This window comes from Macaca thibetana, chromosome 14 (assembly GCF_024542745.1).
Source record: "Macaca thibetana thibetana isolate TM-01 chromosome 14, ASM2454274v1, whole genome shotgun sequence".
NCBI lineage: Eukaryota > Metazoa > Chordata > Mammalia > Primates > Cercopithecidae > Macaca > Macaca thibetana.
The window spans coordinates 10075169-10090570 of record NC_065591.1 but is presented as its reverse complement, the minus strand read 5'-3'; the positions used below and the strand labels follow the sequence as shown (position 1 = coordinate 10090570).

Sequence of the window (15402 nt, the reverse complement as noted above, 5' to 3'; positions counted from 1 at the left end):
GGGCTGCTGCCAGCCTGGCTCCGCCGCTCCCTCCCGCCCCGCGCGGTCTGCCAGGCCCCCGGGCCGGCCATACAGCAGCTGACCCAGCTAGGTCAGTCCCATAAGGGCTGACCCAAATAGGAGCAAGTGACCCTCCCTGGGGGGCCGCGGCGCGGTTTACAAAGCGCGAGATTCGGCGGCCGGCAGCGCTGCGGTCCCAATGCGCGTGCTGGAGACTTGGACCTGGGCCTCACAGCCCTGGCCCGCGAGCCGCCGCGACCCCTTCCGTCTCTGTCGCGGATGTCAGGCAAAGCCTATATCCCTCGTAAGACAGCGGCCTCTTTTGAAAGTATCCGTGAGAGCACTACCCGGCCTGCGGAGCCCCAGTCGACGCACAGAAAAGGCTCGGCGGCACAGACGCGGGCTTTATTAACATTTAGTAGTGAGCGCGGCCCGCGGGACATCGCGGGGACTCGGGTCCGGGTGACGCAACGGTTAAGCCTGGTTCACGACTTGGCGCAGGCACTTGGGGGGGTAGCCCGGAGCCGGAGGGCGGGGCCACGAGCCACTTCTGGCGGCTATGGGCGGAAAACCCAAAACTTCCGATGGGACCAAGCCTTCGGCGGCTTCACATGCACCGGAAGGGAATCTGGGTCAGCCCTCCCACCGAAAGAGGCAGCACGGATCCTCTTTTGCATAAGGCCTGAGGGAAGCACTTCCGCCCATATCCAAGATGGCCGACCAGGACAGTGAGAGCGGGTAGAGTTTCCGGGCGTGGAGCGAAGGTCACTGGGAGGGTGCGGAGCTTCCCCTGCCCAAGTTCCGATCCCACCAGGACTGGAAGACTCGCGTCCAGCTGGAGCTTTGCCGCATCTGCGTCGCTGTGCCCGCGCTCTTCGGGCGAGGAAGTCCCTTCCGGGTTGTGGGAGAAAAGAGTTACATGAGTTAGATTACCATGGCAGCTGGTGCCAGGCTCTCCACTTCCGTGAGCCTTCCTCTAACTGAGATCGGGGGGAGATAATGAAGGCCACAACTCCCAGGAGGCTCCACGCCGGGTGGTCAGGGACGCTCGGGAGGACGCACGGGCCCCCAGGAATGGGAACTGGTTAGATCCCAGGAACTCCGTGCCGGGGACGGGAAGAGAGGATGCCTAGGGCCCTAAATGGAAAGGCCAGAGCTGGAGACCTAGCACCCAGAAGATGGGACCGCAATTCAAGAATCAAAAGGCCGGGAGTGGTGGTGAGCGCCTGTAATCCCAGCACTTTGGGAGGTTGAGGCGGGAGGATCCTTTGAGGCCAGGAGTTCCAGGATGCGATGAGGCGTCATCGCACCACTGCACTCCAGCCTGGGTGACAGAGCGCACAGGTGCCAGCAAGGAGCACAAATACCAGCATGCCTAGTCTTCCAAGAATTCGGGGAATCCAAGAGCTTTGGCCTGGAGTGGGAGCTAGACTACACGTCCCAGCATGCCCTGTGACACACACACACACACACACACACCCCGCCCCCCACATCCAACCACCAGGAGGGGGGAATTCTGGGACTTGGAACGGAAGAGTGGGGGGGGTGGGGGGTTAGAGGGAGGTCTTGTGACTACAAATCCCATAATGCTATGGAGCTAGGAAGGGGCAGGACGGCGTTGGGGAGGGATCGTGGGACATCAGATCCGGACGTGCCTTGGGACACGGAAGGGACAGACCGGCGCGGGGCGGCCTGGGACTGCAGGTCCTGGCACGCGGGGGTCCGGCGCTCACCTTAAAGGAGTCCACAAACTCGTCACTCATCCTCCGGAGCTCGCGGCCATAACGCTGTGCTGCCCAGAGGTTGGGGGGCGCGGAGCGCGAGCGGCCCCGAAAGGGGCTGGGCTCCTCCTCCATCCCTTCGTCCTCCTCCGTCCCCGCGGGGTAGGAGCTGTGGCGACTCCGGGTCTCCATAGCCCCAGCGCCTGGAGAGGGTCAGTGGGTAGGGGGTGACGTTAATCTCAGCTCCTCTAAGTCCCTGGCCCTGCCTGAACCCTCCCCATCAGCTCTGCAGGCCCACTCGTAGGTCTTCCAGGGGCGCATCACAGTCCACCTCTCGGAGCCCCAGTCCGTTCCAGGGAAGCTCTGGGGCCTTTGTTGAAGATTCAGGTTAACTTTTCATTAATCCCACGAATCCTTACTGAGTGCCAATAATGGGTGAGGCCCTGTGCCCGGCACAAAATAAGGGCATAAGAAATACTAGTTACATCACGAGGTCAGGGGATCGAGACCATCCGGCCAACATGGTGAAACCCCGTCACTACTCAAAACACAAAAATTAGCTGGGCATAGTGGCGCACGCCTGTAGTCCCAGCTACTTGGGAGGCTGAGGCAGGAGAATCGCTTGAGCCCAGGAGGCAGAGGTTGCAGTGAGCTGAGATCGTGCCACTGCACTCCAGCCTGGGTGACAGAGTAAGAATCTGTCTCAGAAGAAAAAAAAAAAAAAAAAAGAAAGGCATATTATTAGTGCAACACCTTCATGGGGCTTCGTGGCAAGCCCTGGGTTGGTAGCTATTTCATTGTGTCTATTCTACATCAGCGGAAGCCAATCCCTTGGACAGGAAAGTGTCCTGCCACAGCTGGCAGGATTGAACGCTGCCTCTGCAAGGGACCTGCAAAGCCCCTGGAGAACAAGAACCTGTCCGCTACATGTCTGCATCCCCCCCAGAGCCTTCTTTGGAGACAGTGTCTGGAACTGTTGACGTTTTTAGGTACCATTGATGGTGCACTTATGTGTAGGCCAAGACATTCCCTCATTATCCTCCTAACCACCCTGGGAGGTGAGTACTAAACATGCTTAGGTGAGAAGACAGAAGCTTAGAGAGTTAAGACTTGCCCAGTTTCTGTGAAGCTGTGGAGGCCTGAGGCTGGAAGGTTCCAAAGGCTTGGTGGAATCCAGAGTCCAGTGATTATCAGTGGAGCTCTGTGTCTCTCCCCTTGTCTATTCAGCCTTTGACTCTCTGAGCCTGTGTCCTCACCTTTATGAGGGGATAATCCTAGCCCTGACTCCCAGTGATTGTGTAAAGGTCACATAAAATAAAAAAATGTGAAAGTGCTTTGTGGCTGGGTGTGATTCCTCATACCTGTAATCCCAGCACTTTGGGAGGCCGAGGCAGGCAGATTGCTTGAGTTCAGGAGTTTTGAGACCAGCCTAGGCAACATCGCAAAACCCCATCTCTACTAATTTAAAAAAATTATAGGCCGGGTGTGGTGGCTCACGCCTGTAATCCCAGCACTTTGGGAGGTCGAGGTGGGCGGATCACAAGGTCAGATCAAAACCACCCTGGCTAACATGGTGAAACCCCATTCTCTACTAAAAACAAAAAAACAAAGCAAAACAAAAAATTAGCTGAGCATAGTGGTGGGTGCCTGTAGTCCCAGCTATGCGGGAGACTGAGGCAGGAGAATGGCGTGAACCCTGGAGGTGGAGCTTGCAGTGAGCGGAGATCGCGCCACTGCACTCCAGCCTGGGCGACAGAGCGAGACTCTGTCTCTAAATAAATAAATAAATAAATAAATAAATAATAATAAAAGAAGGCCAGATGGGCAGTGGCTCATGCCAGTAATCTGAGCACTTTGGGAGGCCAAGGCAGGTGGATCACCTGAGGTCAGGAGTTCGAGACCATCCTGGCCTCAAACTGGTGAAATCCTGTCTCTACTAAAAATACAAAAATTAGTTAGGTGTGGTGGTTCACGCCTGTAGTCCCAGCTCCACAGGAGGCTGAAGCAGGAGAATCGCTTGAACCCAGCAGGTAGAGGTTGCAGTGAGCCGAGATTGTGCCACTGCACTACAGCCTGGGCGGCAAAGCGAGACTCTGTCTCTAATAATAATAATAATAATAATAATAATGACAAAAGAAAAAAGAAAGTGCTTTGTAGGCCGCAAATACACTATGGGTTATTATTCAGAGGCCCGCCTACTGTTTGAACTGTGTTTGAACTGTGCTCCATGCCATCTCCCGACTGCTGCCAACTCTACTCTTCTACCCAGACTGATAAAGACTTGGAACCACGCCCTGGAGCAAACACTCAGAGCACAATGATAGAGTGAGAAGCAGGTGGGGGGCTGGGCGCGGCAGCTCATGCCTGTAATCCCAACACTTTGGGAGACCGAGGTGGGGGGATCACGAGGTCAGGAGTTCAAGACCAGCCTGACCAAGATGGTAAACCCCATCTCTACTAAAGATACAAAAAAATTAGCCAGGCGGGGTGGCAGGTGCCTGTAATCCCAGCTACTCAGGAGGCTGAGGCAGGAGAATCGCTTGAACCTGGGCAGCAGAGGTTACAGTAAGCCGAGATCACGCCACTGCACCCGTCTCAAAAAAAAAAAAAAAAATAGAGGCAGGTAGGGAACATACTTGGTGTTTATGGAAAAGTATGTCTGTCAGGGAGGCTCTTTGGAGATGGTAAATTACAGGCCAGGAACTGAAAGCGGGGGATAACCATCAGAATGTCTCTTCTCCCCTCAGAGGACCTGTGGGCCAGTGCAGGGCCTCCAGGGGTCCCAGCTAGGACACATAAATGAGACACATGACTAAGAAAGCAGGTAGGCGGCTGGGCGCAGTGGCTCACGTGTTTAATCCCAGCACTTTGGGAGGCCGAGGCGGGTGTATCACAAGGTCAGGAGATCGAGACCATCCTAGCTAACACGGCGAAACCCCATCTCTACTAAAAATACAAAAAAATTGGCCGGGTACGGTGGTTCACGCCTGTAATCCCAGCACTTTGGGAGGCTGAGGTGGGTGGATCACCTGAGGTCGGGAGTTCGAGACCAGCCTAACCAACATGGAGAAACCCTGTCTTTACTAAAAATACAAAATTGGCTGGTGGTGGCACATGACTATAATCCCAGCTACTAGGGAGGCTGAGGCAGGAGAATCGCTTGAACCTGGGAGGCGGAGGTTGTGGTGAGCCGAGATCGTGCCATTGCACTCCAGCCTGGGCAACAAGAGTGAAACTCCGTCTCAAAAACAAAAAACAAAAAACAAACAAACAAACAAAAAAATTAGCTGGGCTTGGTGGCGGGCGCCTGTAGTCCCAGCTACTTGGGAGGCCGAGGCAGGAGAATAGTGTGAACTCGGGAGGCGGAGCTTGCAGTGATCCGAGATCGAGCCACTGCACTCCAGCCTGGGCAACAAGAGTGAAACTCCATCGCCAAAAAAAAAAAAGAAAAAGAAAAAGAAAGCAAGCAAGTGGGTGTAGTGGCTCACGCCAGTAATCCCAACAGTTTGGGAGGCTGAGGCAGGTGGATCACTTGAGGCCAGGAGTTCGAGATCAGCCTGACCAACATGGTAAAACCCCATTTCTACTAAAAAATATAAAAAAAAAAAAAAAAAAAAGGCCGGGCGTGGTGGCTCACGCCTGTAATCCCAGCACTTTGGGAGCCTGAGGCAGGTGGATCACGAGGTCAGGAGTTCAAGACCAGCCTGACCAACATGGTGAAACCCCGTCTCTATTAAAAATACAAAAATAAGCCGGGTGTGGTGGCGTGAGCCTGTAATCCCAGCTACTTAGGAGGCTGAGGCAGGAGAATCACTTGAACCTGGGAGGCAGAGGTTGCAGTGAGCTGAGATTGTACCACTGCACTCCAGCCTGGGTGGCAGAGCAAGACTCTGTTTCAAAAAAAAAAAAAGAAAAAAAGAAATTAGCCAGGCATGGTGGCGTGGGCCTATATTCCCAGCTACTAGGGAGGTTGAGGCACAAGAATCGCTTGAACCTGGGAGGCAGAGGTTGCAGTGAGCTGAGATCTCGCCATTGCATTCTAGCCTGGGAGTCACAGTGAGACTTTGTCTCAACAACAACAACAAAAAAAGCAAGGAAGGGAACAAGAGGATGGAATCCGGAAAGGCCTAGGGTAAGATAAGGTGTGATCAGAGTGCCTGGCCATTCTGAGCATCACCAAAGCCCGGAGCTGCCCCCAGGTCAGGTGGGGATTCCTTAAGCCCCTAGAGGAGTGAGGTGGCAGTAGGGAGAGGCATACTAGGTCAGGAGTAAAGATGACAGATGAGAGCTGGATGTGGCGGCTCATGCCTGTAATCTCAGCACTTTGGAAGGCTGAAGGATTTTGGATAGGGGCAGGAGAGCCAGGAACAGAAGGGACACTGACGGAACAGGCCTGTCTGCAGAGTAATTTCCAGTTCTGTGGGGCGGTGGATGTGGAGCAGGGGTCAGCTAGGTGGGCTGGGCCCTGGTCAAATTCCTGCTCTGACCTTGGCCCATTCTCCAACCCTTTGGGGCCCCAGTGTCTTCTGTGAAATGGAGGCAGTTCCCTATCTGCCAGGACCACCGTGACAACAAATGAGAGCAGGAGAGCCCCCACCTGCCCCTCACAGCTTGAGGCCTCTGAGAGTCCCAGCGAGGGGAATACCCAGCTCTCCCCATTGTATAGATGAGGAAACAGAGGCAGAGGTTAGGAACTTGCCTGAGGCCATGTGACTGGGACAGCCTGCTTAGCCACCTAAATACGCAGGAAACAGCAGCTGTTCTCCTCCACTAGCTCTGAGTGGGGCCACAGGACCACTGCGCTTGCCGGACACAAGGCCCCACAGGTGGAAGGTGAGTGACTTGCACCCAGGCACTTGGCCTGGGCACCTCCCCTTGCCCAGGGATCAGAACAAGCAGAAGACACTGGCCAGGTGCGGTGGATGGTCGGAAGCCTCCCTGTGTATTCATTCATTTGATCCTCGCCACACCCTATCAGGGAGGCTCCTCATGGTTGCCACTTTACAGAGGAAGAAACTAAGGCAGAGAGCCTAAGTAACTTGCCCAAGGTCACAGAGCTAGTAGGTAGCAGAGCTGGGATCCCAACCCAACCAATGTGGCTTCAGGGGCTGTGTGCTTGGCTGTCATGCCCCAGGCTCCTCTCAGCTGTACCGTGGGCTGCCTTGGAGGCCTAGGCTGGGGAAGGCTCCCTTGGGCGTTCTGCTAGCACCAGTTCTGCCGGGAGCCTGTCCTATGGGGTGGGAGTTTCTCACCAAATTCGTGGACTTAGCAATGCCAAGCCAGTTGTTATCAAGATGACACCCATTTGTGTAAATTGAATTATATACATGTAAGTACAAATATATATATATATTTGTGTGTGTATATATGTGTGTGTGTATATATATTTGTGTGTGTGTGTGTGTATATATATGTATGTATTTTTTCTTTTTTTTTTTTTTTTTTTTTTTGAGACGGAGTCTCGCTATGTCACCCAGGGTGGAGTGCAGTGGCCGGATCTCAGCTCACTGCAAGCTCCGCCTCCCGGGTTTTTACGCCATTCTCCTGCCTCAGCCTCCCGAGTAGCCGGGACTACAGGCGCCCACCACCTCGCCCGGCTAGTTTTTTGTATTTTTTAGTAGAGACGGGGTTTCACCGTGTTAGCCAGGATGGTCTCGAACTCCTGACCTCGTGATCCGCCCGTCTCAGCCTCCCAAAGTGCTGGGATTACAGGCTTGAGCCACCGCGCCCGGCCGTATTTTTTCTTTAGAGGGAATCTTGCTTTGTCACCCAGGCTAGAGTGCAGTGATGTGATCTTGGCTCACTGCAACCCCTGCTCACCGGGTTCAAATGATTCTCCTGCCTCAGCCTCCTGAGTAGCTGGGATTACAGGCGCCTGCCACCATGCCTGGGTAATTTTTGTATTTTTAGTAGAGACGGGGTTTCACCATGTTGGTGGGGCTGGTCTTGAACTCCTGACCTCAGGTGATTCATGTGCCTCGGCCCCCCAAAGTGCTGGGATTACAGGCCTGAGCCACCATGCCCAGCCCTAAACTGAATTTTTAAAAAGTGTCCTATTTACGGGGAAAAAAACCCTGTGAATTCCCTGGGGGAAGGGGAGGGCTGGGGCAGGGCCTGGGCCAGCCTCTCCCTCCTCTGGGGAAGGAAGGGGGTGTGGCTCCTCCTTGGGTGCGAGCGTGGGTGGGTGCCCAGGCCTGCCCACTCTTGCCATCCGTCTAGAGCCTGGCCCGGGGCTGGGGTGTGGAAGCGGGGGATGGTGGCTGTGGCTAGAAGTGCCCCAGGCCCCAGCATGGCACCTTCAGCTTTACATTCTCTGCGTGTTGGGCTTCTGAGTCAGTGGCTGGGGCAGACATCCGTGCTGATGCTTCCGCGAGCATCCTTGCACTGGGATTTTCAGAGTCCTCAGATTCCCAAGAAGGAGAATACCAAGCTCTCCCTGTTTTACAGATGAGGAAACAGGGGCACACTTAATTACAACACTCTTGCACGCTGAATTGCACACTTAATTAAAACAGTGGTGTTCTAGACCGTTTGGAGCAGTCAAGCTCTGCCATCAGGCAGGGCTGGGTTTGGATCCTGCCCCAACCACATACCGACCACACACAATCTGCTGCTGGGGGAGGCTGACGTCACGGTGGCCAGTGCTGCCACCCCACCCTGGGCAGACACTTGCAGCCTGTCAGCCTCTGGCACCTGCAGGCTTCGGCCTTGACGTTAGCCTTCCAGGACAGAAGCCCCTTCAGGCCTGCAGAGAACAATCCCCAGTCTTGCTCAGAGCTGATAAAATCAGAAAGCACTCTAAAGTTGGCAAATGTTTCCTTTTTCTTTTTAAAAAACAGTGACAGGGTCTCTGTCACCCAGTCTGGAGTACAGTGGCACGATCTCAGCTCACTGCAGCCTCAAAATCCTAAGCTCAATTAATCTTCCCACCTCAGCCTCCCGAGTAGCTTGGACTACAGGCACCACCATGCCCAGCTAATTTTTTAATTTAAAAAAATTTTTGGCCGGGCGCGGTGGCTCAAGCCTATAATCCCAGCACTTTGGGAGGCCGAGATGGGCGGATCATGAGGTCAGGAGATCGAGACCATCCTGGCTAACACAGTGAAACCCCGTCTCTACTAAAAAATATACAAAAAACTAGCCGGGCGAGGTGGCGGGCGCCTGTAGTCCCAGCTACTCGGGAGGCTGAGGCAGGAGAATGGCGTGAACCCGGGAGGCAGAGCTTGCAGTGAGCCGAGATCCGGCCACTGCACTCTAGCCTGGGTGACAGAGCGAGATTCCGCCTCAAAAAAAAAAAAAAAAAAAAAAAAAAAAAAAAAAAAAAAAAAAAAAAAAAATTTTTAGAGACAGGGTCTTGCCATCTTTCCCAGGCTGGTCTTGAACTCCTGAGCTCAAGTGATCCTCCTGCCTCGGCCTCCCGAAGTGCTGGGATTACAGGCATGAGCTACTAAGGCCGGCTGGTAAATGTTTGTTCACTTTCTTTTCCCTTTTCCCGTTAGCTGGAAATGTTTTTTTTTTTTTTTTTTTTTTTTTTTTTTTTTTGAGACGGAGTCTCGCTCTGTCTCCCAGGCTGGAGTGCAGTGGCGCGATCTCCACTCACTGCAAGCTCCGCCTCCCGGGTTCATGCCATTCTCCTGCCTCAGCCTCCCGTGTGGCTGGGACTACAGGCGCCCGCCACCGCGCCCGGCTAATTTTTGTATTTTTAGTAGAGACGGGGTTTCACCATGTTAGTCAGAATGGTCTCGATCTCCTGACCTCGTGATCCGCCCATCTCGGCCTCCCAAAGTGCTGGGATTACAGGCGTGAGCCACCGCGCCCGGCCGGAAATGTTTTCTATAAAGGGGGTTCAGTGGGCCACATGGTCTCTGTGACAACCACTCAGCTTTGTGGCCAGAGCTGAAAAGAAACCATAATCAATGTGTAAATGAATACACTGCACCTTGCTGTGTTCCACTAACACTTTCTTTAGGGATCTGGAAATTTGAATTTCATAGAATGTTCACATGTTACAAAATATAGTTCTTTGGATTTTTGTCCACAATTTTAAAATGTAGGCCCAATGTGTTGGCTCATGCCTGTAATCCCAACACTTTGGGAGGCCAAGGCAAAAGGACTGCTTGAGGCCAGGAGTTTGAGACCAGCCTGAGCAACACAGAAAGACCCTTGTTTCTACAAAAATTAAAATAAAAAATTAGCCAGGCATGGTGGCGTGCACCTGTAGTCCCAGCTACTTAGGAAGCTGAGGTGTGAGGATGGCTGGAGCCCAGAAATTCAAGGCTTTATAAATATATAAAATACTGGGCCGGGTGCGATGGCTCAAGCCTGTAATTCCAGCACTTTGGGAGGCCAAAGCAGGAGGATCAGTTGAGGTCAGGAGTGAGACACCAGCCTGGCCAACGTGGCAAAACCTCATCTCTAATAAAATATACAAAAAAATTAGCTGGGTGTGGTGGTGTGCGCCTGTAGTCTCAGCTACTCGGGAGGCTGAGGCAAGAAAATCACCTGAACCTGGAAGGTAGACGTTGCTGTGAGGCGAGATTGCACCACTGCACTCCAGCCTGGGCAACAGAGCGAGACTCCATCTTGGGGGAAAAAAAATTATATATATATTTACATATATATAAATATATATATAAAAAAATATATACATAAATTAATAACAATGTCAGTACTAATAATAAGAGCAGCAAACACTTAGCCCCTCCTCTGTGCCAGGCACTGTTTCCAAGCACTTTTCCTGTATTAACTCATCAGGTCCTTGCTATACCCCTGCGAGGTTGGACTAGTTCTATTCCCGCTTACAGATGAGGAAACTCAGGTAGATGGAGTTCATTAACCTGCTCAAGCTCAACCTGCTAGGAAGGGCAGAGCCACATTTGAACCTGCAGTCTGGCCCAAGGGCTAGCACTGGGCTGCTTCTCTCTGTCTCTCCACTGTCCACACCTGTTTCAGACACTGGGCTGTGTGGGCTGTCACAGCACAAGGTGGCTGCGGTCCCTGCCCTGGGGCACCTTAGCCTCCAGCAGGGGCCTGGTGGCAGGGGCTGTGAAGAGTGACCGAACCAAGTGTGAGCTGCTCTGCGCAGGTAGAGGGGCAGACGCCCCGTGGCTCTGGAAGGGCACTGGCACTTGCTGATCTCTTTTGGGAAATCACTTGCTTTGGAGACACTGAAAACTACATCAAAAGGTTCAGAAATCCAGCTCTGTCCTCACCTAGCAGCTGTCTTCTCCCGCAGCCCTCTTTCCTGCGGGTCTGCAGCTGGGGGTGGGGGGAGGTGTCGCCCGCTTTGCTCCTTATTACCTTGCAGGCCCCTCCCATGCCCTGCTCCTGGGTCAAGTCCCTGGCCAGTGCAGAATGTTACTCCTGTCTTCTGCCACTCCACCAGCACCCCATCTCCTTTCTGTACCTTGCTACTCCTTCTATCATGATCTTGTCCCACTCTCCCCTCAGACTCATTCCCAGGGACATAACCTAGGCTTTGTCACCATCAAATAACTCCATCCCAAGCTTCCCACCAGCTGACCCGACCTGTGTGGATCATACCCCTGGGACCCCAACTCCAACCATGCTGCGGCTTCCCAGGGCTTGCTACTTTCCCTGAAGCTCAGCCAGCTTGGACCCCACACCTACCCTTCCTTCCTTTGCACACACTTGAAGCCCCTACCCCTAACTGGGCTGAGACAAGCATGACTCTGATTGACTCTAACTCCCGGCCAGCTCCCACTAGCACCCTGCTAAAAATCCCACCAGATGCTTAAAATCCACCTCTAGTGGCCGGGTGTGGTGGCTCATGCCTGTAATCCCAGCACTTTGGGAGGCCGAGGCAGGTGGATCACGAGGTCAGGAGTTCGAGACCAGCCTGGTCAACATGGTGAAACCCTGTCTCTACTAAAAATACAAAAATTAGGCCGGGCGCGGTGGCTCAAGCCTGTAATCCCAGCACTTTGGGAGGCCGAGACGGGTGGATCACGAGGTCAGGAGATCGAGACCATCCTGGATAACACGGTGAAACCCCGTCTCTACTAAGAAATACAAAAAAAAAACTAGCCGGGCGAGGTGGCGGGTGCCTGTAGTCCCAGCTACTCGGGAGGCTGAGGCCGGAGAATGGCGTGAACCCGGGAGGCGGAGCTTGCAGTGAGCTGAGATCCGGCCACTGCACTCCAGCCTGGGCTGCAGAGCGAGACTCCGTCTCAAAAAAAAATAAAATAAAATAAAATAAAATAAAAATACAAAAATTAGCTGGGCATGGTGGCACATGCCTGTAATCCCAGCAAGACTCCATTCCAAAAAAAAAAAAAAAAAAAAGCCACCTCTAGCCCACCCTCTAGGGTGGCTTCCAGATCCTTCCCCACCCTTCAGTGTTTCTTCTCTATTAAAAGCAACTTCATCTTACTGGATGCTCAAGCCAGATTCCTTGGTGTTGGCTGGGCTCTGTGGCTCATGCCTGTACTCCCAGCACTTTGGGAGGCCAAGATCACTTGGGGCCAGGAGTTCAAGACCAGCCTGGCCAACATAGCAAGACCTTATCTCTAAAATTAATAATAATTTATTTTATTTTTATTTATTTTTTGTTTTTTGAGATGGAATCTTGCTCTGTCACCCAGGCTGGAGTGCAGTGGCACAATTTCAGCTCACTGCAACCTCCACCTCCTGGGTTCAAGTGATTCTCCTGCCTCAGCCTTCCAGGTAGCTGGGATTACAGTTGTCCACCACCACATCTGGCTAATTTGTGTTTTTGTAGTAGAGGCAGGGTTTCACCAAGTTGGCCAGGCTCTCTTGAACTCCTGAACTCAAGTGATCTGCCCGCCTCGGCCTCCCGACGTGCTGGGATTACAGGCATGAGCCACCGCGCCCAGCCAACAATAATTTTTTTTTTTGAGACAGTCTCGCTCTGTCTCAGGCTGGAGTGCAGTGGTGCGATCTTGGCTCACTGCAAGCTCCGCCTCCCGGGTTCCCGCCATTCTCCTGCCTCAGGCTCCCAAGTAACTGGGACTATAGGCGCCCACTACCACGCCCGGCTAATTTTTTTTTTTGTATTTTTAGTAGAGACAGGGTTTCACCGTGTTAGCCAGAATGGTCTCGATCTCCTGACCTCGTGATCCGCCCGCCTCGGCCTCCCAAAGTGCTTGGATTACAGGTGTGAGCCACCGCTCCCAGCCTAATAATTTTTTTAAAATTCCTTGGCATCATCCTGGTTCCTTTCTTTCCCTCGCACCCCACATCCAGTCCATCAGCAGATCCTGCCAGTTCTGCTTTAAAAATAAATCCAGGGCCGGGCGCGGTGGCTCAAGCCTGTAATCCCAGCACTTTGGGAGGCCGAGACGGGCGGATCACAAGGTCAGGAGATCGAGACCATCCTGGCTAACACGGTGAAACCCCGTCTCTACTAAAAAATACAAAAAAACCTAGCCGGGCGAGGTGGCGGGCGTCTGTAGTCCCAGCTACTAGGGAGGCTGAGGCAGGAGAATGGCGTGAACCCGGGAGGCGGAGCTTGCAGTGAGCTGAGATCCGGCCACTGCACTCCAGTCTGGGCGACAAAGCGAGACTCTGTCTCAACAAAAAATAAAAAAATAAAAAAAAAATAAATCCAGAGGCCAGCTACTTCTCACCACCTCCCTGGTGACTCTCTGAATGTCTAAATCTGACCATGCTGCCTCTGTTCAAAGCCTTTCCAGGTTTTCACCCAAAGGCAAAGTCAGAGTCCTTACAATGACCTCCAACTTTAGGTCTCCAAAGACCCTTTCCTAACCCCCTCCTCTAGGCCCACCCTAGCTGGGAGCAGGTGTTGCCCTCAGGGCCTTAGCACCTGCCCTTCCCTCTGCCTGGAACTCTCTTCCCATCATCCCTGTGGCCTTGGTTCCAGTGGTGCTTCTCACCAAGTGAGTGTTGACCACCTCTGCTACCATCACTCCCCCAGCCCCGTGACTCTGGATTCTCTTAACTCTCTCTTTTTTTTTTTTTTTTGAGACGGAGTCTCACTCTGTTGCCAGGCTGGAGTGCAGTGGTGTGATCTTGGCTCACTGCAACCTCCGCCTCCCGGGTTCAAGTGATTCTCCTGCCTCAGCCTCCTGAGTAGCTGGGACTATAGGTGCGTGCCACCATGCTTGGCTAATTTTTGTATTTTTAGTAGAGATGGGGTTTCACCATGTTGGCCAGGCTGGTCTCCATGTCTTGACCTTGTGATCCGCTCGCCTCAGCCTCCCAAAGTGTTGAAATTACAGGTGTAAGCCTCCGCGCCCAGCTTCTCTTAACTCTTACATGCTGCCCCCATACAAATCTTCTCATCCATGATAGGATGCACTTTTGTGCTTGTTTGCTTATGGACCCACCACGTCACTAGAATGTAAGCTCCACGAGGGCAAGGATTCCTGATGCTTGGGTTCACCGAGGTCCCCCTAGCAACTGGAACAACCTGTGTCACATGGTGAACACTCACTCTGAGACACAAGTCAATGCTGAGTGTGTGTGGCGGGGGGCAGAAAGCAGGGGGAGCTTGTGAGCAGAAAAACAGCCAAGTGCAAGCTCAGAAAGTTAAAGAAAGCTGTGGAGGCCGAGCATGGTGGCTCACGCCAGTAATCCCAACACTCTGGGAGGCCAAGATGAGAGGATCGCTTGGGCCCAGGAATTCGAGACCAGGCTGGGCAACAAAGCAAGACCCCACCTCTACAAAAAATAAAAAATGAGCTGGTGTGGCAGCATGTACCTGTGGTCCCAGCTGTTCTGGAGGCTGAGGCAGGAGGATTGTTTGAGCCCAGGAGTTTGAGACCTGCCTGGGCAACAAAAGGAGACCCGCCCCTGCCCTCGTCTCTAATGAAAACATGAAAAATGTCGGGCGTGGTGGCTCAAGCCTGTAATTCCAACACCTTGGGAGGCCGAGGCGGGCGGATCACAAGGTCAGGAGATAGAGACCACCCTGGCTAACATGGTGAAACCCTATGTCTACTAAAAATACAAAAAATTAGCCGGGCATGGTGACACATGCCTGTAGTCCCAGCTACCTGAAAGACTGAGGCAGGAGAATTGCTGGAACCCAGGAGGCGGAGGTTGCAGTGAGCTGAGATTGCACCACTGCACTCCAGCCTGGGTGGCAGAGTGAGACTCTGTCTCAGAAAAAAAAAAAAAAAAAAAAAGAAAAAGTTAAAAATAAATTAACTAGGTGTAGTCCACACACCTGTATTCCCAGTTACTTGGGAGGGTAAGGTGGGAGGATCGCTTAAGCCCAGAAGTTCTAGGCTGCAGTGAGCTGAGATCACACCTCTGTATTCCACACCTCTGTACTCCACACCTCTGTACTCCCTCCTAGGTGATAGAGCGAGACCCTGTCTCAAAACAAACAAAACAGGCCGGGTGCGGTGGCTCAAGCCTGTAATCCCAGCACTTTGGGAGGCCAAGACGGGCGGATCACGAGGTCAGGAGATCGAGACCATCCTGGCTAACACGGTGAAACCCCGTCTCTACTAAAAAATACAAAAAACTAGCCGGGCGAGGTGGCAGGCGCCTGTAGTCCCAGCTACTGGGGAGGCTGAGGCAGGAGAATGGCGGGAACCCGGGAGGCGGAGCTTGCAGTGAGCTGAGATCCGGCCACTGCACTGCAGCCTGGGCGGCAGAGCGAGACTCTGTCTCAAAAAACAAAAACAAAAACAAAAACAAAAAAAACAAACAAAACAACAACAACAAAAAA

The 15402-nt window shown here is 52.9% G+C and overlaps 1 protein-coding gene across 1 annotated transcript in view; it reads right to left on the bottom strand.

Moving 5' to 3' along the window:
- Positions 1-390: 390 nt before the first annotated feature.
- BAD (BCL2 associated agonist of cell death) overlaps positions 391-15402 on the bottom strand; it is a 118582-nt gene continuing 103570 nt past the window's right edge. The window contains exons 4-5 of the mRNA XM_050757332.1: positions 1734-1924; positions 391-891 (exon numbers count right to left, since the gene is read on the bottom strand). Coding sequence (XP_050613289.1) covers positions 766-891; positions 1734-1924 — 317 coding nt within the window. The 3' untranslated portion in view covers positions 391-765. The remainder of the gene's footprint in view (positions 892-1733; positions 1925-15402) is intronic.